The sequence below is a fragment of the Rousettus aegyptiacus genome, unplaced genomic scaffold, assembly GCF_014176215.1.
Source record: "Rousettus aegyptiacus isolate mRouAeg1 unplaced genomic scaffold, mRouAeg1.p scaffold_m13_p_8, whole genome shotgun sequence".
NCBI classification, from domain to species: domain Eukaryota; kingdom Metazoa; phylum Chordata; class Mammalia; order Chiroptera; family Pteropodidae; genus Rousettus; species Rousettus aegyptiacus.
In genome coordinates, this window is record NW_023416311.1 from 88,585,268 (window position 1) to 88,608,262 (window position 22,995).

The window sequence follows — 22,995 nt, forward strand, 5'->3', positions numbered from 1 at the left end:
ATATTATTCTCTTATAGAGCAGATCACATATTCCTCTCCCCTTTGCACCTGCGGTTGTCACTGATTAAAAGGGAAAAGGCCAAAGAAATTACCCCTGAGAATTCTGCATGATTACATTGGCCCACAGGCACACGAACACAGCAGCACCTGCGATATTATGATCAAGTCAAATTCTGTTTGTGTTCATTCTGCCTGTTAGAATTTTCTCTCAGGAATGTGAAATTTCTGTATTTGGATTTTTTTTTAAATTGAACATTTCATTTGGATGCTATAATGACACTCATCTTTGAAAGAAAATGTGTCAGGGACATGGAATTATGCAAAGTACTATACACAAAAGGCTATGATGATAAATAAATACCCCCAGCTTCTGCTGGGCAGTTTGGACTGGAGAAGTTTCCCATTAGGGAGACCATGGCAAATGTTTTCTTCAGAAGTAGGATTAGATTTTCTGAGCCCCTGATACATTATTATTCAAAACTTAATGGCGTACAGGGAAATCCTAACTGAAAACTGAAGTAAGACTTTGTGGTCACTGTCCAAGTAGTCCGATTTTGGTGGTCTTTTTGCTTTCCCAGAGGAAGTAGAGGTCCCCACAAGAATCTGCGCAGTGCATAGCACTAAGCATAAGTTCAGTTTTTCTCAAGTGACCTCTTCCCTCCACCAAAAAAAAAAAAAAAAAAAAAAAAACCCTGAAATTAACCTACAACCTACCCTGTTTGCATTTTGCATTTTGAAATGGAAATATGGTTTTAATCTCTCTATCTCATTAAAGTTGCCAAAGGCCACTCATGATTCCCACTGGGGGTGAGGGAGAATCTACTGATCACACAAATTTCTGCCATCACAGTCAGAAACTTGTAGGTCGAGTTTCCCAAGAAACAGACTCCGAGATGCTAAGACTTGCATGCAGGAGTTTTTATTCCGAGTCCTCTTGGGATCAATGCCTGTGGGAGAGTGAAGAAAACAGGATTGAGTAGGGGGAGATGTTGGGCTGTAAGGCAGTCAAACAATGGCTTCAGTCACAACAAAGGCTACGGGGGCTGGGATGAACTTTCAGAGTTGAAGCAAGTGGCATTATATATTCCTCACCAAAGATCAGTCATTGGGTGCAGACTGTCCCCCAAGAGGGTGTGTGACCTTGAATTAGGTTGGCTCTCTGGCCGAAGGCAATTCTTGGACAGAAACACAGCTGAGAGCTGACAGCCAACAACACTCCTGGCAACTAGAAGAATGAGCACCTTCAGTCTGGAAGGGGGATCCGAGCAGCTCATCACAGCAGTCGCTGCACATCTATACCTAGAGTAATTTTTTCAGTCACTTGCCTTAAAGTAACCTAAAACTAGTAGTGCCAGGATTTGAATTTATTCTGCCCCAAAGTTCTCATTCGTAACCTCTGTCATGCCACCGATCTATATTGTATTGTTTTTATTCTTATGAATATACTATGAAATATGCACCATTATTATCTCATTTCAGTGAGGAAAATAAGCAACAAGGAGGTTACTCAAATAAGGTTCTGATTCTAATGCTCTTACTCTTTCAGCTGCCCCTGTATTGACTGTAGGCAGTCCATTAAAACTCGATAAATACTCGCTTAACTTATGAGTCCTTGGAGAGTAGTTTTTATTTAGTCTCATGAATTTATAAGAGTGCATGGACTATTTCCACTGGAATCAGTGCATGTGCCAAGAAAGAAGCCAGCAGCAATTTTGTGAGCCAAAAGAGAATTTGTGGACATCTCCATTTTCCAATGATTCCAGGCTTAGCTATTCACAGCAGCTAAACAGTTTTTATTTGTAGCAGTTCAAGTAATTCTAGAATTAATCTCATAATTAAGGCAAGAACCATGTCTAACTCACCCCTGTTTCTGCCCCAACAACTGCCACATGATAGGTACTCGATAAACATTTGTTGACATTACAAGAGATTATATGAAGGTGATGAAGACCAGTAGTTCCCAGGATTTCACCAGTAAGGGACCTCTGACACCATTTTCCCTCACAGAGCACTTCTCCTCTTAATAAATGTATGTGAGTAATAACTTATTACCCCATTATTAAAATTAAAAGCATACAGAATTCCACTTGAACTTCAATAAGCAAAAGGTAGTCAGTACTAAAACTGAATTGATAGAATGATTCTGCCTACAGTAAAGTGGCATTTCAGTTAATTTGTGTGACCACAGTTCACAGGTGACTGATTTCTGTCGTGGCTTTTGACATTAGTTCTTCTTATATCCTTAGGTCCGGGACCCCCAAGTCGGGAACCATTGGAAGCCAAGGCACAAACCTAGAGAGTCCTTGAGAAAACGTACAATTTCCTTTCAGTACGAGCTTAGCAGAAGTTTTTTCTTTGCAAATGGAAATCTTTCCACAGAGGAAAAAGGAAGGGCAGGTGCCAACAGATAGAAACTGTATGATTTGAATAAAGTAAATTGCTCCTGAACTTAGACTACCCAATTCCCGGAGCACTTGTGCTGAGTGAGGGGCTATTTGGTATTGGGAAAGAGACGGAGGTGAGAACACTTAATCCCACACAGAAGTGTTCATTCTATTGAGACTCTACTCTTGAAAGAAAACCCATTGTCTGCCTCCTGGCAATCTAAATCTTAATGTACCGAAGGGTCTCTTTGTTTAGAATTTGCAAAGCTTTTTTAATGCCTTTGCTCCCTTAGAAAATTAGCAGACAGGATAGTCTCTGCACTGCAGGAGGCCCCATCAGAGGGCTGACAGAGCCCACTGTCTGTCTCCTGACAGGGTTTGTGGCTTGTTCTGAAACGTGGCGGGGAGCAAATGATGAGTCTGAGGACACAGGACATTTTATGAACTCTGAATACCATTTTTTTTTTTTTTTGGAGTTTATATGATCTTATTTTAATTGAAAATGGATTTTTAGTGTTTTTCTTCCATGCCGCAGTAACAAGGGCTCCTGTTTCGGTCATCAAAGGAAACGGAGGGTTACATTTGTTTTGATTTGACTGCATTGCTTTTTGTTAAACAAACACAGAAATAAACTAACAACCTGCCAGGCATGGGAAGGAGGCAGGCAAATAGCTCCTGAGTCCTCCTGAGAACTTGGAATTTGTCCCTTTGACAACTTAAAGCAGCTAGTGTAGTTAGGATGACCACTGTGAAGGCTAGTCATTTTCCGTACCCAATATTTCTGGTGTGACAGCAGCTCTTGTGTCTCTCGTTTCTGTACTCAAGGCTGCAGCCAAGTCATTAGGAACAACTCTGGACCTTACATTTGAATAGTACCCTCATAGATATCATTGCCTCATGCATGGGTGTGCCTACTAACAGCATTATTATTCCTAATTTAGGGGAAATTGGGACTTGGTTTGCATAATTTATGCAAGATTACAAATAAAACACATTGGTCAGGACTAGATTCTCTCTTAACACCAATTAAGTTGACGGGATAGTTTTTGTTTGTTTGTTTGTTGTTTTAATAAATTTCCCCCTCCCTACTGGACTGTATGTACGGGGAAAGCAAGGACCATGTCTGTTTCTGAGCACCATTGTGTCCTCATTACACAGAATAATTTGTAGCACATAAGAGGTGCTTTGTAAATATTTGTTAAACAGATGTCTTTATCAAGCTACAGAGAGAGTTTGAACTTGATTTGAAAAGAGAATCTGGAAGAGTCAAAAGAAAGAGGGATATTTTCCTTTCACAGCCATTGAGGGAAAAATTCAAATCGACTATATGTTTAGTGATGCCTTTAATTATTTCTGTTTTACACCTAAATACTTGCAGTGACTTAGTTCTGAAAGAGCATAGCGCAGGTCATAGGGAGACTTGGGAGGTCTTCAGTCTGCTATTTGGGAGAGCTCAGGGCTTCTAAATCTCCAGAGTTGCTTGTTAGCAGTTCGTTTTACAGATAATTCGTATTATTTAATTCTTTCTCTAAGTGCAATTTTAGAGGAAAAAGATTTTTTACATGAGCTATTTTCATCAGACGTCAATCAGATATGCTGCTTCCTGAACAGAAACAGGTTTAGCAGAAAAGGATAAGCTTTGTGTTTACCGAAGTTATGATTTATGACATGTGACACCCGTCTGTCTACCTGAGGTTATTTTGAAACCCCTTCTAGAGTGTAAACCTACAGATGCAAAAGCCTTGCTTTTTACCACAGGACACTTTAGCATGAAATGCCAACCCTTGGGCAAGGGTTTCTTTTTGTTTTGTCTTTTTTCTTCTTTACATTTTCAAGTGAAATTTTCAAGCTTTCAGAAATGGCCAGATTGACAGGAAATCACATTTTAAAATATGTCAGACTTGATTTTAATTAGTTGCTCCTGTCTGACTAGTTGTTCAAGGAAAGAAAGACCTGTGGTCATTATTTTAAACTTTGCAGATCGAAGAAGTCGCCATTGCTCAGGCAATAACAAGGCTCTGACACTTTCACAGCAATCTTTATCCCCAAGTGCATCAAAGAGTACTGTAAAAATTAACAAATTGATTTTGAAGATTCTATTTCATTCAATAAAAGAAACGTTTCATTGAAAATTAAATCCTTTCAAATAAAATTCACCAAAAACAAAGTATTTTATTACCCACAATTGTTCATTCATAACTATAAACTATAACAGTTTAGAGAAGTAGCATATATAAAATGCATTTGTCATAAAAATATTATGTACACACACACTTTAACATGAGTTTGATGTGGAATCCTAATAAATTTAAATCTAATTCATTAAATTATATAATTATAATTAGTAATATATTGATAATAACTAAATTAAATAAATCTGATAAATTACTAATTCTAATAAACTTTATAAAGATGATGATGATTACTATATATATAATGCAGGGAAACTTGTTTTGCAAATGGACTAGTTTTGCAAGTGAGACCTCCAAGTACACAAAAGTTAAAATCCTTCAAGTCAGTTTCTGAAAAACACTTTTATTCAGCAAAATAGCAATGAGTTCGCCAATTAAAATCTATGGTGGTAGCCACAGTGAGGAAAACAGTAGCTTTTCAATGAACTATGTTACTGCATATACTTCTATTCTAAAAGTAAATCTTTTGTTTCTAAAAGTAAGACCTGTTCATTTGTTCAACAAATACTTATTGAGTACTTAGTCTATGCCGGGCACTGTACTAAGCATGGAAATACAACAGTGCAGAGACAGTCTTTGCTGTCAGAAAGATCACAGTCTAGTTAGGGAGACAGATATTGATCACACATCGGTATAATTATAATTCTGACTAGTGTTTTGAAAAATTGACATTCAGACTATCACCTGAAAGATAAGTGAGTTGGCCAAGTGAAGGGACAAGGAAGAAAAACCATTCTTGGTTCGAACAGCAACAACGACAACGGCATTTACAAAGTTCCCTGAGGAAAACTAGGCTGGTCAAGATGAGCAAGGCCAAGGATGTGGCTAGAATTTAGTGATGGAGAGAGTGACTGAAGATGGAACAGGGGAAGCCACTAGTGGCCATTGTTCAGGGTGCTGTAAGCCAGTTAAGGATTTTTACTTTTATCCTAAAAGCACTGACAGATGATTGAAGAATCCTGATTAACATGAATTAATAAAGTCAAGGCCGGCACATTGAGGGGCACTAAACTTGGCACTTTCAACTCCTAAATCTTTTCCTTTAAATCTTTTCAAAACCAGTTCTCAAAGCCAGCACCTTAGAAAAGCTCTGGTTCCCACATCTCTCTTTCTTCTGCTTCCTTAGAGGGAGGTTTTCTGATTCTCTTCTAAGAAACCTGCAATCTCAGGAGAGTTCCACATTCCAGAGAAGGGCTGTGGGTCTTTATGTACCAAGATTTAATCTGGACTTTTCCTTTTACCAACTTAATTTAGAATCTATGATGGAAAAAAAGCATATTTGTATGTTTGCCACAACTATGTGCTCAGGAACAAAGCCTTTCCAAGCATATTTCCTCCAAAGCCTCATCACCAGTCTTGCCCTGATGGCACCAGGACATCCTCTACCCTCCACCCTTTTCTGTCTTTGATTTAAACTGTGAAAGTTGTAAAGAAATCCAGCAGGCTCATTTTTACGTCCAACTGTATTATGGCTGGGAGTTGCTCAGAATACCCTGCTGCCTTCCTCCTATGAGACCCTATAGCTTCTGGAGAGGGCATTGTGTGGGCTGTCACTCAGTGAATAATCAGTACAATACCACTTACAGAGAGCTAGACACCCAACTAAGCACCCTACATGCTCTAACTACTTCAATCCTCATTATTATGCCCATTTAATAGATGGTGAAACTGAGGTTTGGAGTGTTAACTGGCTTGCTCTTAAGCACTGGTGCTGAGACTTGAGTAGAAATAGTCTGGCTCCAGATTACATACCAGTGTTATGATTTTATTTAAGTTTTTATTTATCTTGAAATGACTCTCCTGGTAGTTAGCAAGGACTCACAAGTAAACAGTCTAAATTCATACTGGAAACCTAGCATCTAATGGAAAAAAAAAAGTGATTAAGAAAAAAGGGGGCATTAATAAGAAAACATTGCAGTATTTGTATAATCATATCTTTCTATACCAAAAAACATCCTTCTGTAAATAGATACTAAAATGTTAATATACAAATTCAAAAGGAATTTAATCATTTCTTCATATTATGTAACTTCACTCAAAATATTTTTCTTCATAGTATTAGTGAACATTATCCAAATTTCAATTAGCACTTTTTGTTTATAAAGGTGGATATAACATGAATAAATGAATGAATAAATGAATGAATGAAGGCTTTTTAGGATCTCATAGCAATCTGAGGACCTTCAAAGGGAAACAATGAGCTCTTTATTTATATATGAAAACCCAAATTTTAGTACCATTAGATGGTACTAAATTAATATTAGATTTTTCTTTGAATGAGAAATCAAAGGACTCTTCTTTAATTGGACAAAATCAATGACTGGCCCTTATGTACTTAGAGAATGGAGCTCTTACTCCACAGGCCATACAAGGAGGTCCTTAACATTATAGCCAAAACACCTTCCTGTTCCTCCACTAGGCTCGTCAGTGTCCCTACTGTCCCTATACCGCCATGGCCCCTACTTTCCAGTCACCTTGTTCTTCTTAATTGCATCATCTCTTTCATGTCCATAGGCTTTTATTTTATTTTAAACCATTTTACTGAAGTCTGATTGTCATATAAAACGCTGTACATATTTAATGTATACAATTTCATGAGTTTGGGAATAAGTATATACTGTGAAGCATCACCACCATCGAGTCCCTAAACATATGTATCACTTCCCAAAGTTTCTTCCCTCCCCCTTTGTTATTTCTATTATTTTTATGTGTGTATAGCAAGAACACTTAACATAGGATCTTCCCTCTTAGCAAATTTTAGTATATAGTACAGTATTGTGAGGAGGACATTATGCTAAGTGAAATTATCCAGACACAGAAAGACAAATATCACTTACCTATGGGATCAAAAATAGACTCACAGAAGCAAAGAATAGAATGATGGCTGTCAAGAACTGGAAGAAGAAATGGGAAAGCGATAGTAAAAAGTACCAGGTTTTAGTTATGCGAGATAAGTTAGTTCTGGAGATCTGCTGTGTGCCCCATATGCTTTTGCATGTGCTGTTCCCTTTTCTTGAAAAAACTTCCTACTTCTTTATCTGAAGATTCATGACCAAGCTCAAATTTCCCCTGTTTTGTGATGTGTTCCTTAAATTCCTCCTTAATTTCTCCTAAGTGAAATAAATTATTTTACTTACTATGATCCCATAGAATCCTATGCCCACGACTGTTTTACCATATTGTATTTACCATATTGTATTTACCATATTGGTTCGTATCAACTTAGGCTTAGTTCAACAGATGTGTTATTCTAAGGATTGTGGTAACTATAGTGTAAATATTGATGGCTATGGTATGATTTTTGTTTTTTATGAAATGCACAGGCATCGATAGAAATAGTCATGAAAATGGGTAATCTCAATGCTAGGTGCAATGAATGCACAGTCACAGAACTAAGTTTAAAGAGTATACAGCATAAAGAAAAGGGTTCGTCAACCAGATTTTGACAGGAGGGATTGAGATAATTCCTGGGCCAAATCTGGAAGGGCAAACAAAAATTAGTCAGACCAAGAATGGTATTGGAAGAAAGAACAGCATTTCATATAGAAGAAAGGCCTGAAAAACTACTGAGGCATGAAACCACAGGAGCGTTTCATGTCTGGGGGGAAATACGAGCATTTCAGTGTTGCTGGAGAACATATTAGCACTTAGGAGGTAGCAACGAATAGGCCGAAGAGGGGCGTGTGTGGCCTATGTGTGTGTGAGAGAGATATGGAGAGAACTCATCCACATTGCTAAAGACATAGGCGTATCCTGGAGGTGACCGAAGACCTGTGGTTGTTCATGTAGCGGACTGATGCACTCAGATGAGTGAAAGACTGTGCTGACTGTAGTGTAGAAAAGGCACGAAAGGGAGATGAGGAAGTTCTGAACTCCAGGATGGCTCTCAGCTATAGCTAAAATGCTGTCTGCTGCTACAGGTGTGCACCCCTTTGTTGAATGAATGAATGAATGAATGAATGAGTGATTTTTTTAAAAAATTAAAGTTTAACCACTTTGTCTTATACTAAGAAAATTATTACCTTGAGCCAGTGTTTTATTATCATCAGAGTAAGCTTTTCAGTTTATTCTCTGTGTCTGTCCAGCATTAAATATAATTGGAACTTGTCAGTTAGCTATAAATCATGAAATCTCCGTGTCATTATTTCCCCCAAGGGGGCAAAAATTGGAAAGGAAAAATGAAAAAAATTACCTTTTTGATGTACAGCAAAGATATATGAGCAATATGTAAACAGATACATAGTATATCTGTGGTATTAAATTTCATGGGAAACAAGGATGAGTGGGGAAAATATTTTAAAAGGCTCCATGGGAGGGGACAATAATGAAAAAAAAATGGTTAAAAAATGTTTCTCTAAATAATTATTGTAACTTGAGTAGCATTTGGTAGTTTTAATCCAGTATATTATTTTTTGCGTACCATAATTCTACTTAAGACTGAGAGTATTTAAGGTTTAATTTCACCTTATTGCTTGTTTTGTCATTGGCATTAACTTTAGAAAAATGTATCTGAACAGAAAAACAGAACTATTCCCATTACTCAGAGAAATGGTATTTTAAATGTAAAACATATTTCATGTGAGGACTATGAGCTATTCTAAAGGGATGTTTCGTCAATCCTCAAAGCAATCTATTTTATAGAGAAACAGAAAAGAGCATTCTTGTGCTCTCTTAACATCTCTCTATGGGGACAACAATTAATTCTTCTAAATTCAGGCTCAGGAATTCTAATCTTAGAGTGATAGAGAACATCCGAGGAGCTGCTTCTGTGATGATTGTAGTTCTAAGATGGGAATTTGGTTGCTCTGGAGCCTTCTATGACCTAGTACCAGACTACTGAGGGACCTGGTGAACCAGCTACCCAGCTAAGGTTAGTGAAGAATCAGTACTGGCCTCAACATCACTCTTATCCACCCTGCCTCCCACCTCTCAAGCTGAGTATATCTGTTGAATAACCGTTCTTCCCAGAAATGTACTGGTTCTGATACTCTTTCCGAAGACGTCTGCCTTTTCTAAATTGCCAGGTGATGCTACATTCACAACAGGAATATATCATCTGCTCTAGCAAGACCAGAAGAAAAGTAATGGAATTCAAACCCCAGTGGCTGCACACATATTGCCACAGCATCTGTCTTTCTGATGAACTTGAACATACTTGTGTCTATGCTCTAGGGATCCGGACTTTTCATTTTAAGATAGAATTCTCTTTTGAAACTGTTGCTCTGAGGAGCAGATTTCTCCACCTGCCAGTCTATTTTCTGCAGGCTTTGGGTGTTTAGATCCATCCTGTACTCTTTTAGAAGCAACTGGATTCTCCTATGTGTCTAACAGAAAAATGTTTATCCTGAAAAACATGGATCAGAATTTTTAAGGAACTACGCACAGGATTAACGTAGTACAAGGCAGTGGACCCAGTTCTGCCTGGATGGGTTGAGTTTGTTTGGGCTAGGTATATGCTTTCTGAGATCTGGAGAAGTGCACATATATTATATTCCATGCTTTAACCTCATGAACGCAAAAGAGCATGATTTCTTTTCTTGATTTTCATAACTCTGTATGCTCCTGATTTTCTTCCTATTTCTGTGTCTGCTTCTCTATCTCTTATTGAATCAACTTTTCTATCCATCCTTTAAATGTTGCTGATCTTCAAATCTTCTCTTCCCCATGTACAAAATCTTCCCAGGTAATTTTGTCCACTCTCGTAGCTCTAACTATTCTCTCTATGTGATGGCTGCTGACCAGCTCTGTGCCCTGAATATCAAACCTGTACCTAACTACTACTTAAGATCTCAACCTGTGTGTCCCAAAGTCAGCTCAAAATCAACATGTCTCAGACGGAATTGGTGAATTGCGCATTATGTGAATGATATATCAATAAAACTGTTGAAATGAAATACCTAAAGGAATAGAATGAATAAAATTTTGAGCATGGAAAAAAAGGACTGAATTTAGTACATCCACTGGAAAACCTTCATTCCTATCTTTCCAAGATTAGTGAATGACGTTTACCTGCCGAGTACTGCTAGAAATCTAGGTATCGTTCATGGCCTCTTTCTCCCCTTCCATCTTTACCCACTCCCACCTCGTCATATGTTGTAATTTTATCTCCTCAGTTCCTTTCAAATATATCTATCACTGCCACTGCATTTAAAATACTACTGTCTTTGGTCTGGATTACTTCAACAATCCCCTAATTGTAATTCCTTCCCCTAGTCTTCCCCTCTCCCATTCATGTGTCCACGTGGAAGGCAATTTATAATCTGTCCAAATTACAAATCTAAGCATATTACTTCCCTGATTAACAGCTTTCATGTGTTCTACATTTCAGAAAGCCCTCTATCATCTAGTTCCTTCTTACCTCTTCGACATTTTCCAGACTTCCTGAAATTTTGTGGTATAATTTCTTCAAGATTCTTAACCCCGTCATTCTTTCTCCCCCCTCTCTCTTTCCCTCTCCATCTCATCCAAGAATTTAATATTCACATGTGTTTCCTCACACTTTCTTTGTTATTGTACTATCACCTCTCAGGCCTCAGTTTATTTCTCATTTTGTCATGGAAACCTCCCTTCCTGCCCCTGAAGTCACAGATTTTACTTTAATGTGCTGTCATAGGATACTGCACATCATCATTAATAATGCCTATATCTGTATGTTTGTACCTTGTACTCCTAAGTACACGCCATACTTCTTTCAATGAAAAAATGGTATTTCCCATGCCTGAAAATTCATTACATCATTCTTCATTCCCCATTCTCACCTTTACTCAGCTTAATCTTCCTAATCATTTCATGTTTAGGACCATGGCAGTAGCTGAAATGCTTTTCCTAGAAATCCACATGACTAACTTTCTTGTCTTCTTCCAACCTTTGCACAAATGTCCCCTTATCAGTAAAGTCTGCTAAAGCACCCTATTTTAAGTTGCTATTTGCACCACTCCATCTGCACACTCCTATCTTCCTTTTTTGCTCCATTATTTACAGCATTTATTCCTATCTATCAAATGATATAATTTACTTACGGGTATTGTCCATTGACTGTCATGCCTTATTAGAATGTAAGTTCAACTGGGGTGAACATTTTTATCTGTTTTGTTTACTCAAGCTTTCCAAGTGCCTTCAATGGTGACTGGAATATAATAGGTACTCAGTAAATGTGTTGAAAGGAATGGGCCCTGATTGGACCATATTGAACTTTTCTTCCTTCTCTACCTGCCCACCACCAAATCGTAAACTCTAAATGCAGGGATTTTTGCTGTTATATCTATTTATAATATCTAGCACATTTCCTGAAAATAGGAGGTTTATAATAAATGCTTGCTAAGTGCATGTTTCACCACCCCATAGATTTGCAGAGTTTGTAATCATACCATCCCAGACCAGAATACAAGTGCAAGGATGTTGTTTGCTTTGAGAAAAGCTTTACTGTAAACTCTCACAGCATCTGGGATCTCCAAAGATGTACAGACCAGTGTAGACCAATATGGTCACTGTTTCTCCCATAGAGTCTCTTCAGAAGTTAAGACTTCACCATTGTCCATTTGGGCTTTTTCTGCCATTCTATAATTGAGACATTTATTTTAATAAGGTATAAAACTAAAGGGTAGCCTGGGAATTGTGAGCTTGAAAAACACTGTCTTACCCTCTATGACTTCTCTTTTTCTTTCCTTTCTCAGAGCTCTTCCTGCCATGATGCAGTGGGTCCGCACGCAGAAGCCAGGAGAGAGTGGCATCAATATTGTCACTGCCGATTTTGTAGAACTTGGTGATTTCATCAGCACTGTCATAAAGCTCAACTATGTCTTTGATGAAGGAGAAGCCAACACTTGATAGTACCATTCTGAGTGTCCATGAATAAGATAGAGAAGACTCATTGTATTAGGCATATTATCTATAAACACTCTGATCTTCCTATTCCACTAAGTCTCTGAGGGGATTAGGGCTGGTAGCGGGTGGGAAAAGGAAGAATCCATTTCTTGAGTGATTATTATCATAGTATGCATTCGTATAAATATTTCATTTCCTTTTTGATGGGTAAAATCTACTTCTAGTGTTAGAGATTTAAAAAACAAACAGTGATTTTGTTTTTCAAAACTAGTCTTCGTAACGTATAATTCATGAGTGTTTACTTGATTGTGTTTCTGATTCCAGCCTAGGGCTCTTCCACTCTCTGTATTCTCTAACTAAACCTATCCTTTCCCTCTCTCGCTCGCTCTTTTTAATCAGATGCTATATGGGACTCAAAACAATTGAATGCCCAACAGAATGTGTATTGCATTGTTGTACTGAACTTTATTTGTTGTGTGGGACTTGGTATAATATTCTGTAGTCATCTGTAATTGGGCAATCATCACTAACTTTTGGTCATAGAATGTGCATTGAATCAATTTCCCTGCATCAGTAATATTGGAGGCCATAATCAGTGATTTTTGTGTTGTGCGAAAATAATAGTGTTTCACAGTATTTCTATTTGAGGCAGCTATAAAAATAGAGTAAACACTTCTTTGGAAGAACTATTAGTGCCAACTTCATAGTGAAAAAAAGAGGGGAGGAGAGAGAGATGTTTGCTATTTTAATTCAGGAACTCTTAAATAATATCGCCTGCAAATGCCCAGTCAATGAAAAATTATAAATGATGAGTGTGTTAAAATCAGAGAACTCTGGAAAAAACTCTTACAAAAGCTCTCCTAACAATTCTCTTGATTAAAAGAAGAAAAGAAAGAAGAGATAAATGAAAGATTGTGCAAGTTTTTTTTTTTATCAAATTGGGATTTCCAAATATGTAATTCTAGATCCCAGACTTTGAGGAACATATTTCAAGCTTTAATTAGAGTTTTTGCTTGAAGTTGAAGGAGGAGGAAGGGTGGCAGAAGAAGTCAGAGCAATGTTTTTGAAAACTATGTCTATGAAATTGCAAGGATCCATGAACCTTCTTTAGCAGATTCTTAAATACGTGTGATCTGAGCAGACTTATTGAAAACTGACACTGGCTTATCTCTTCTGGGTTCCATCTACCTTAGGGTCCAGAATGGAGAAGAGGCAAAAATTTCTGTGATCCAACATTTGACACTCCAAGTCTACAAGGAAGAAAAATGATAATGCAACTTTGAGTATTGTTTCCTCTTTGTTGTCTTTGTGATATTTGACAACTCTAAAATAATCTTAAAAGAGTACAATAACCTTTACCAATATGCTTCACATGAATATTGTGAGGTATTTATAAAAATTGACTAAAAAATCTGAAATTCTTACAATTATGGATTCTTTTATCTTCATGGTTAGACATAATCACATCTCAATAATTTCCTGGGAAAACATAGTTCATGTAAAGTGGAGCCATAGAAAAATAAAAGCATGCCGTCAGCTTTTCATTAATCTAAATGTAAGACATGTGGTTAAATCTCTTAAACCTAGGTAAGAGAGTTGATTCCAAGATTATGTATGTCAAAATTATAAATAATTAAGACTTGATTATAAGATTATAAATACTCATTATCAGGAAATAGTATTTATTAGCAATTGCAGGGAGGGAAGACAAATAATTTATGCTGAAGAGAATATTTATGAAAAGTGTATAAGTATGTGTGCATATACATGCAACAGATATGTTTTACATTCCGGTTGTGTGTATATGTCTCACCATATACAGTATACCAATATATACCCATTCCTGTGCAGGTAGACAGATATAAGTACACGTAAACACACACAGACATCAACAGACACAGTCAAATTATTTTCAAGTAAAAACATTGATAATATTAAACGATTTATCATATTAGGATATTTTTGTAAAAATAATCTAACTTAGGACTAAATTATTTACAAATATAGATTCCTTTGTGCTTTGCACTTTTATTGTCTTTCTGTCTTTTTCACCTGCTCTCTATGTGCAATTCAATATGAATCCTTTTTAAAGGACTATGGATTATTGAAATTTATGTCCTGTAAATTTGCTTTTTGGGCAGATTTTCTCTCTAATAATTCATTATTCATTCCTCAGGAGGATATTTAGCCAAGCACACTTGAAATGACACAAGGATTTAACTTATAAATATGACAGAAAACAGATCCTTCAACATATTAACGAAAAAATAAATAAAACACAAAGGTAACTATGTTGTATTTTCTTGAACTTAGATGCTTTCTTATAAAGTTTGCTTAGAATTAGCTTTGTCCTATTTGTCATTTGGGTGCTGGAAAAAAACAAACATGCTGAAGGATTACACTAACTGTGAGATTTCTTCACTGAAGAAAGCTTTCTATTGCAATTAACGATATGCACACAGAAAACCTGTTTGACAAAAGGTACTTTCTAACCAATGTTATTGTTTCCACGTGGACATACAGTACCTACGTAGGCACTGAAAGTAAATGGATTGCCTTAATTTCTAAAGGGGAGAGCTGGTAGAAGGGAACTGTGGGTCTTCCAGCTGGAGAGAGAGTTCATGAGGAGGGATTCTTTTGAAAAGGGACTAAAGAGAAGAAGCCTTTGGCTGTTTTCTGTCCATTGGGCCTGCCAGGGAGCACACTAAGGTAGTGGGCTTTGGGCCTTAAATTAAAAGGTGAAGGTAAGGACTCGTGATATGCAATGAGAGCTTACCCTCAGCCTCTGTTTCTTTGTCTTAGCTGGGCATTGTTTTTCCAGAGAGGTAGGAGCACAAGGGCTACAAATAGGCCCCAAGGTGGTAAGAAATACATCTTGGTGCACTTTTTGTTTTGCTTGTTTCTTAAGACTTTACGTCACAAATTCTGCAAGGCAAAAAACAGAAACAAAATCCAACTTTTACCCAATCTATAGCGGGAAGTCAAAGGAGTGGGTGGGATGAAGGAAAATATGTAGAATATCATGATTTTGTTCGCTTTCCTATCTGTCATTTTGAAGGACCAAAATGGAATGCTTCTGCCATTATCATTTACGTCTCCCTTAACACTACACAATCATATGAATGCAGAGGATGAAGAAGCATCTTTTAAAAGCCTTAGGATATTCTGTATGATGACCTCAATATTCACTTTCAGCCATACTGGGAAAAGTCACTTTCATGGAGCGCCACCTAATAGTGAATGTATTAGTACATAAAGCGTCTGGCATGTATGCGCCTATGTGTCTACACACATGCAATGCACACACACACACACACACACACACACAGCATGCACATCTCCCACATACACATTATTCAAGATGAAACTGCACTCTAATCACTCATCCTAATTCTACTGCCATTTTAATTCTTAAAAATCAATATCTCCTATGTTAGTAGACATAAATATAATTTAAATATTTAAGAAGAGAAAGCCCACTGGAAAACCAATGAATAATGAGACCACCATAAATAAGAAATGTCTAGCAGTTCTAGTCTAACTACATTGTCAATTACACTTCAAGCTGGAGATCTGAAGATGAACTTGAACATAAATTACAAACAAACCCTCATCTTCACTTAAAGTTGTTTTAATTTCTTTGAGTGTCTGACTTATTTTTGCCAGTTACCTGTTCAGGTTCTCCCATGTTGGGATTCCAGACTGGAAAGTTGGAAGTCTCAGGAAATGCATGTTTTCATGAGGTTTTTTAGTTCTACAATTTTATAAATCCAATGACACAATCTTCTAACTTTTAGTCACTCATCCAAATGAAAGCTCCATAGGTAGAGTGCTCGTGTTTTGAACTGCTAATAGAAAATAATGCAGTGTCCCTCAGGATATGCTTAACAAGGTTTTTGAAGTATTTTATTTTATAGCACTTTAGTCTTTTCAACTAGATTTTTCAGTGACACAATGGTGTAAATGCTATATTTGCCATAATTTATTGGTGGCTCCGGTGTTACATGCAGTTTTAAATATTGTTCTAAATTGTTTGTTTTCCCAATGACAATGATAAAATGTTCTATAGAATTTGTAAAACATGTTGATTATGTTGAAATTGTGTAATTTTCATTTCATTTGTGAGACTATTTTGTAAGTATTAGTTCTAAATGTGTATTTTTATGAGTCAAAAGTATGTGCTTGTATGTGGTATGTGTGTGTGAGCATATTATATCTTTAAAAAAATCAAACTTATCCTAAAGAAAAAGGGCACGTCATGACCAGCCTTAATTCATTGCCATTTTTTATTTTGCAATTTGGGATTAAAATGTAAAGAGGAATTGTGTCTTTGTTACAAATGGCATTTTTAAAAATCATGCAAGTAATCTGGTTTAGGACTTAATCTGAGTTCCCACAAACCACAAAAAATAGTTCATCTTGTGGAGCATCCCACGCTTCTCAAAAGTTTCAAATGTCAATTTATTAAATTCATTATCATACAAGAAGACTAAATTCACATTTGTTTCCACCAGCAACAGAACCAGTTCACCTCTAAAGCTGTTATTCCAAACATAGAACTTATTTTGCTTGTAAAGTTAAGTTTTCCATGAAAGATTGTTTCTCCAAATCATTACTTTTCAAAAATTTGTTCTTCTCAAGTAAGATAAACTACATGGGCTCTGTGAGAGTCGCTAAAGACCCATCAACATTAGGTGGTTCCAACACAGTTTTCCTCTCAAAAAATAAGCATGCAACACTTACAATTTTGCTATCTGTCTACGTGTAGTCTAGCAATTAAAAAAAAAAAAACTCATGACATGATTTGAAGATCTACACAGGTTGTTATGCTTAAAGGGAAAATCTATAATAATCTTTGGGCCTGAGATCCAGGTGTAGAAAATTATATCTAGAAAATTATTCAATTTTCTTATTTCCTCTTTCTTTAGCCTCCATTACTTCTTTTCCCTATTTAGAGTCACCAGATAAAATACAGAACACCAGTGAAATTCAAATTTCAGATAAACCATGAATATTTTCAGCATAAAAATTCTCCAAATATTTCATGAGACATACTAAAAAAATTATTTATCATTTATCTGAAGTTAAAATTTAACTGAATATCCTGTAATTTTCCCCCTAATCTGGCAACTCCTTCCATCTTGCCTCCCTTTTTCAGCTGAGCTACCTAAAAGGGATGAAATCCTACCTCCTTCCATACCCCATGTTAAGATACCTCATGAAAACCAATAGTCCTAACTAACACTCTTCGTGAAGGAAAATGTTGATCCATGCCAAGCCCTACAAATGTTTTATTAAGGACCAACTCAAACATAGTTGAATAATCAAGGAAGTACCTTTATAAGATTAATGTCATCACATTCAAAAATGTCTTTTACTGGCCTGTTGTCAGGTACAGTCTCCTGCATTACTCCCTTAAGTAACATTTCCCAGCAATTGGGACAACCAAAAACACCTACACATGAAAAACAGAAAAGGATAGCACCTTCTCACCCAGTACCAGTACTTCTTAAAATTCCATCTCTTTTTCTTTGAGAGAGCTAACAAACTAATCCATTTCTCTCTCATTATCACCTTACCACAGATGAGTTTTATCAGATTTGAACTGGTCATCAATGGAACTGTAGGAAACTTAACGTAGAAGGGAACTTTCTTGGCTGTGGGAAGAAAAGAGTCTCAAGTATAGACATAACCCAGTTGGTGCCTCCTCAGGAGACTGGGCGTGAGTTGGGCAGCAGGCAGAGAATAGAACATGGACTTGATAGAGAGACTTGCCAAAGCAAATTATAACAACCAGTACCTTTTCTGAGAAACCAGAAACCCAAGACACACCAGAGTGAGAACAGGGAAAGCTAAGAATGGTTAACAGAGAATAAAACCATAGTGGAATTCCTGAAATAGAGTTTTCAAATAAGTTGTGTCCAACAGAAAATCTTTGACATAGTCTCAATATAGATGAAGTTTTGGAACCTACCTCCTTTCTTGAAATTTCCATAAGTGATACAAAAATCCAAATCCTTTAATATAATGTTTCTATCTCATAGCCCCTGCTTACATACATTTATCTTGATTTGCTTCATTTCTAAAGGATGGGAATTTGCAGAGCTGGTGACATTTCCTTCATTAGACACCAGAAATTCACCAGAAGGAAACAGATTTGTGCCTTCTCTTTTTAGGATCTGGTCATTGATACTTTAATAAATGTGGTGTAAAGAAAACACATTTAGAACTTATCTGAGTTCTATTCTGTTTAGCAAATGTGAATTTATTTGATAAGATCGTGTTCTTAATGTTAAAAAAAAAAAGTTTCTTTGTATCCAGTGAAATGCCTAATAAAGTCCTGATACCAGTTATTTTTATTTTTTTATTTAATATTTATCAGTGCTTTGTTAGAAGCACAAAAGTGGATCTCTTAAATAAGACAACTTCAGAACATCAGAAAATATAATTTTGTTTAGAAACTATGAATCATCATACTAAGATTTCCTCTGTGAGGAATATATTCTCCACTCATAAAGGCTATGTCATGAATGTTTTCATTATATCATGGATAGATATCTCTGAAGCCTGATACCTTTAGCTTCTGATATTATCACAAAGAAAGCCAATATCAATGTAGCAATATTATATGAACATAGTATATTAGTATTATAAAATACCATCTTGAGTTTAAACGCTTAGGATGAAGGAAATCTACTTTTGCTAAGCCTCCATATACCCAATACATGATATGTTATTTCAGAAGTGAAGTTGACTTCTTATTTCGCCAAAAAAAAAAAAAAAAAAAAAAAAAGAACAAAAAAAAACACCTTACATATTGGGATTCAGATCATTCTTAAAGCAAAATTTAAGTACTGCAATAGTATTATAAATATAATCCAACAAAAAAAGATGTGGTCCAAGGTTATCTTTGAGGTTGAACTTGGATATAAGATCCCCAAAAGGCTCTGTTTGTTATATACAAGTAGGCTCATGACATTAGAGGATTTCTATTTATAAAGCTGTAATGGTCTCTACATCTATGAAGTAATGTATATCTGTAAACAATAATCCACATAATCATATCTTTGTCCTTAACATTGCTATAGTTTCATCAGAACCATTATACATGTATTCAGTCATTCAGCAAACATTTTCCAAATGCCTGTTATATGGCCGGCCCCCTGCTAAGCACTACAAAACATGTCTAAAATGTTTTTTAGGAAAATGGATGAATTACATTTTTGCTAGTTTCTCACTAGAGCTAACAGATGGCACCATTTTGTCTTCAAACAAACAGACATAAATTCATTCTCAATGACCTTCTCGAAGTAATTTCCCCAGAGAGTAAAACTGAACAGCTATTCCTGAAAACCTGAGAAAAAAAGGGACGATTTCTACAGTAAGAATAATCAGAAGTAGGTCAGTCATGGACTCATAAAATAAAGAGTGGATCTCTCTCTCTCTCTCTTTTTTTTTTTTTTTTTTTATGCCACCATCCCTGCCACCAGGTACAGGACACTGTGTACAAGCTCAACTGCCACATTCTATCTGGAGCTCCAAAACAGCAAAACCAGAGGTTCCATCCCTTTTCCTTCCTCCCCTCACCTCCATTGCTTCTGACAAAACTCCTTTTTCCTCAAAAAGAGAAGTTGACTTCACAAAGTAAAGCAGATCCCATAATGTAAAGAAGCGTCTCCTCCACTCAGGATAAAAATGGTGATGCTTCTTAGATCAAAGGAATAAAAACATCATCTGGAACTGTAGGAAATAGTTCTTAAGTAGAACTGTGATGGAAGGTTTCAACAGTGGCTCTCTCTACATGTGGTTCAATATATGACCTTAGTAATGAGCCTTAATAATGGCTACACTGGAGTTAAGTGGCAAGAAGTGAATCTAAATGTAACTGGGCACCTTCTACTATATTCGTCCTTTAGTCCTGTGGATATAAATATTCTTGGAACCATCTGGAGCTATTTGGCAAAGGTGAACCACATTAAATTTTAGAAGGTGAAATTTAGTGCCCTAAATGACGGGGAGTGGAGGGTAGTAAGAACTCCAATGCCGGCAGTTCCTGAAGCATCCCTTGGCAGAATGCTTGTTTTCCACTTACACTTTTTCCTCATAGGAATTTGACCTCCTGGGGTTTTGCAGAGAAATAATTAAGAAAAAAAGTTTGCTTCAACACAATTGCTTAGCTATTATTAAATTGTGCTCTTTCGTTTTGAGGGGAAAATGTGCCTGTTGACTGGTTTCTCTTTTGCCATGGGGAAAAAGCAGAAAATATTAATTTAGAGCCAATAATTCTCTTCTCACTGGACTCTAAGATTCTTCATCTTTGATTTAACCTTTGAAGATAAGAGGCACATCTTAGCTATTTCTATATTCCCAAGGCATGGCAGTTATTAAAACATGTTTGTAAACAATTAAATGAAATTGTGACTGCTTGTGACCTAATTATATGGTGAACAAGTGTTTGATGCTGGCCATGAGTATGCCGAGCATTGTTAAGTTCAAAAAATACAATGCAGTATGTTCCACCTCCTGTATTCCTTGGAGGCACACTGACAACATTGAGAGAATTTAGGGGAAAATACACTGAATGGTGTTTTCCCCAAGTGCAGAACCACACCCCCCGCTGCCTTAGCTATAAATTCAACTCAAACTTTGCACAGAATATTTACCCAGGGGAACTTGGCTTATGATGCATCTATTAAAAGAAGCCGAGGACCACAGAAATCCTGCTTGCACTCAAGACTTCTGCTCACACACACTTTTGGAAGACTGTCCCATTTTCCACATTTTCTTGAGTCGCCAGATGTCTCCTGTGTACTTAATTTTTAAAATTCCACAGCTTCTGCCTATTGGCTACTGTTATTTTGTCATCTCGATACTCACTGCAGTCTCCAGCCTTGGTGCCTTTTCTCCACCAGATTCAGCAATTTGCTTATGACCAGATCAGCATCACTGCAAAGTTAAATCTTCATGGGTAAAGTGGTCTGTGGCCAAAGAGGGGCTCTTGTGTCCCAATAATTACCCAATATCAGGGGCAAAAAGCTCATTCAGCTTTTAGATACAACCACCCTCCCCCTTCCTATCTCTTTCTCTCTCTTATCCATGGGCTTGAGACAAATTAATTCCAGTGAAAGCCACCATGCCATTCTCAAAGTCGCCACTCCCCTCTGAAGACCAAAGCTTTCTTCCTTGTCAATTTCATCTTGCTGACTTCTCCTTTTATCAATAAATTATTGTAAGAGGTTTTTTGATTCTTTTACAAATAGGCCACTAAAAGACCCACCTTCCTAATTTTCTTAGTTAGGCTCATTCTAGAACCCCCAGATGCATGTGACCTAAAAGAACCAACAGCGATCTCCATGCATAGACAAATGACAAAACTGGGGAGGGGACTTTGTGTTCAGGTTCCCAGCTTCTTAGTGAGATTCTCCCACTATCCACCCCAAACAAGGCCTATTCCCTTACAAACAATTGGAAGAGCTCATTCACAATGAAGTATTAATAGGGCTTAAGATAGTAGTTTTCAAGTGCCTCTTACTTTTTAACTTTGTAATATATTTATAATAAATATATTTACAGAAAAGTAAATATATTTATTATATCACAAAACAATATATCATAAGATGGCTTTCATAAGGGTAAGGCCAATAGCTTTGTGTCCTCCTTCCCTACCTTCAAGTTTTCTTGGGGACTGTTTGGAAACTCCTAGGACTTCCTGGAGCTTCACTGCTCAAACTTTATTGTGAACACAATTACCAGAATCTTAAAACAATGCAGATCAGGGATGGGGCCCCAGATTCTACTTTTCAAACAAGCTCCCAGATGCTGCTGCTACTGCTGGTGCAGGCACCCCACTTTGAGAAGCTAAGCTATGCAACCCAACTTTAAAGCAACTGTTTTAGAGTCTTTACTTTTTGATGAGATTGACTTTAGGGGAAGAATAAGTGACCAGATCTTTAATCATACAACTAATTTGGGTGAAGGAATTATTATAAGAAAGAAGGTTATAATAATTAAAACTCTTTTGTTTCCCAAACCTCATCAACCTAAAACCACAAGTACCTACTTGTGGTCTGATGAAACTAAGTTTATTTGCCTATCACTATGAAAGAGGCCGCACAGAAGATAAAACATGGATTATTTCACCAAGGGACAACAGAGTTGTTACAGAGTTCTGTGAAAGAGAAGAGTTTAGTTGAAATTTAAGCACAATACTATTTTTATAGGTTCAAAGCAAAGTAGGGCTGTGTCAAGAGTCTGGACTGCAAAGCAAACCCAAGGTCCAGTCTCCTTTGGCTCTACAAAGTTAAAGTGACTGGAATGTTGTGCGTAGAAACCCCTTTATCTGAAGCTCTGTTTCTGAGCTGTGAATTGAGGCTGCTTTCCTGAGTCAAAGTACCTTAGATCTTGTGTGTAAGAGTGGGATGCTTCATTCTTACCTACGTCATTTCAAATAGCCATAGTCACTGGAGAAAAGGGGCATCATGACACTTTAGAGCTGCAGTGTGTCCTTGGGAGGAAGAGTACCTCCTGTTCACTTTGCAGATCTGGCTTTACCTATGCCTGGTACTCCAGCCTGATGCGTGGCCAGGCAGATTTTA

The 22,995-nt window shown here is 36.9% G+C and overlaps 1 protein-coding gene across 1 annotated transcript in view; it reads left to right on the forward strand.

The window, feature by feature from the left end:
• Positions 1-18,846, forward strand: part of PLCXD3 (phosphatidylinositol specific phospholipase C X domain containing 3) — a 146,069-nt gene extending 127,223 nt beyond the window's left edge. The window contains exon 3 of the mRNA XM_016147972.2: positions 12,250-18,846. Within this exon, the coding sequence (XP_016003458.1) occupies positions 12,250-12,403 (154 nt within the window). The 3' untranslated portion in view covers positions 12,404-18,846. The remainder of the gene's footprint in view (positions 1-12,249) is intronic.
• Positions 18,847-22,995: the final 4,149 nt, after the last annotated feature.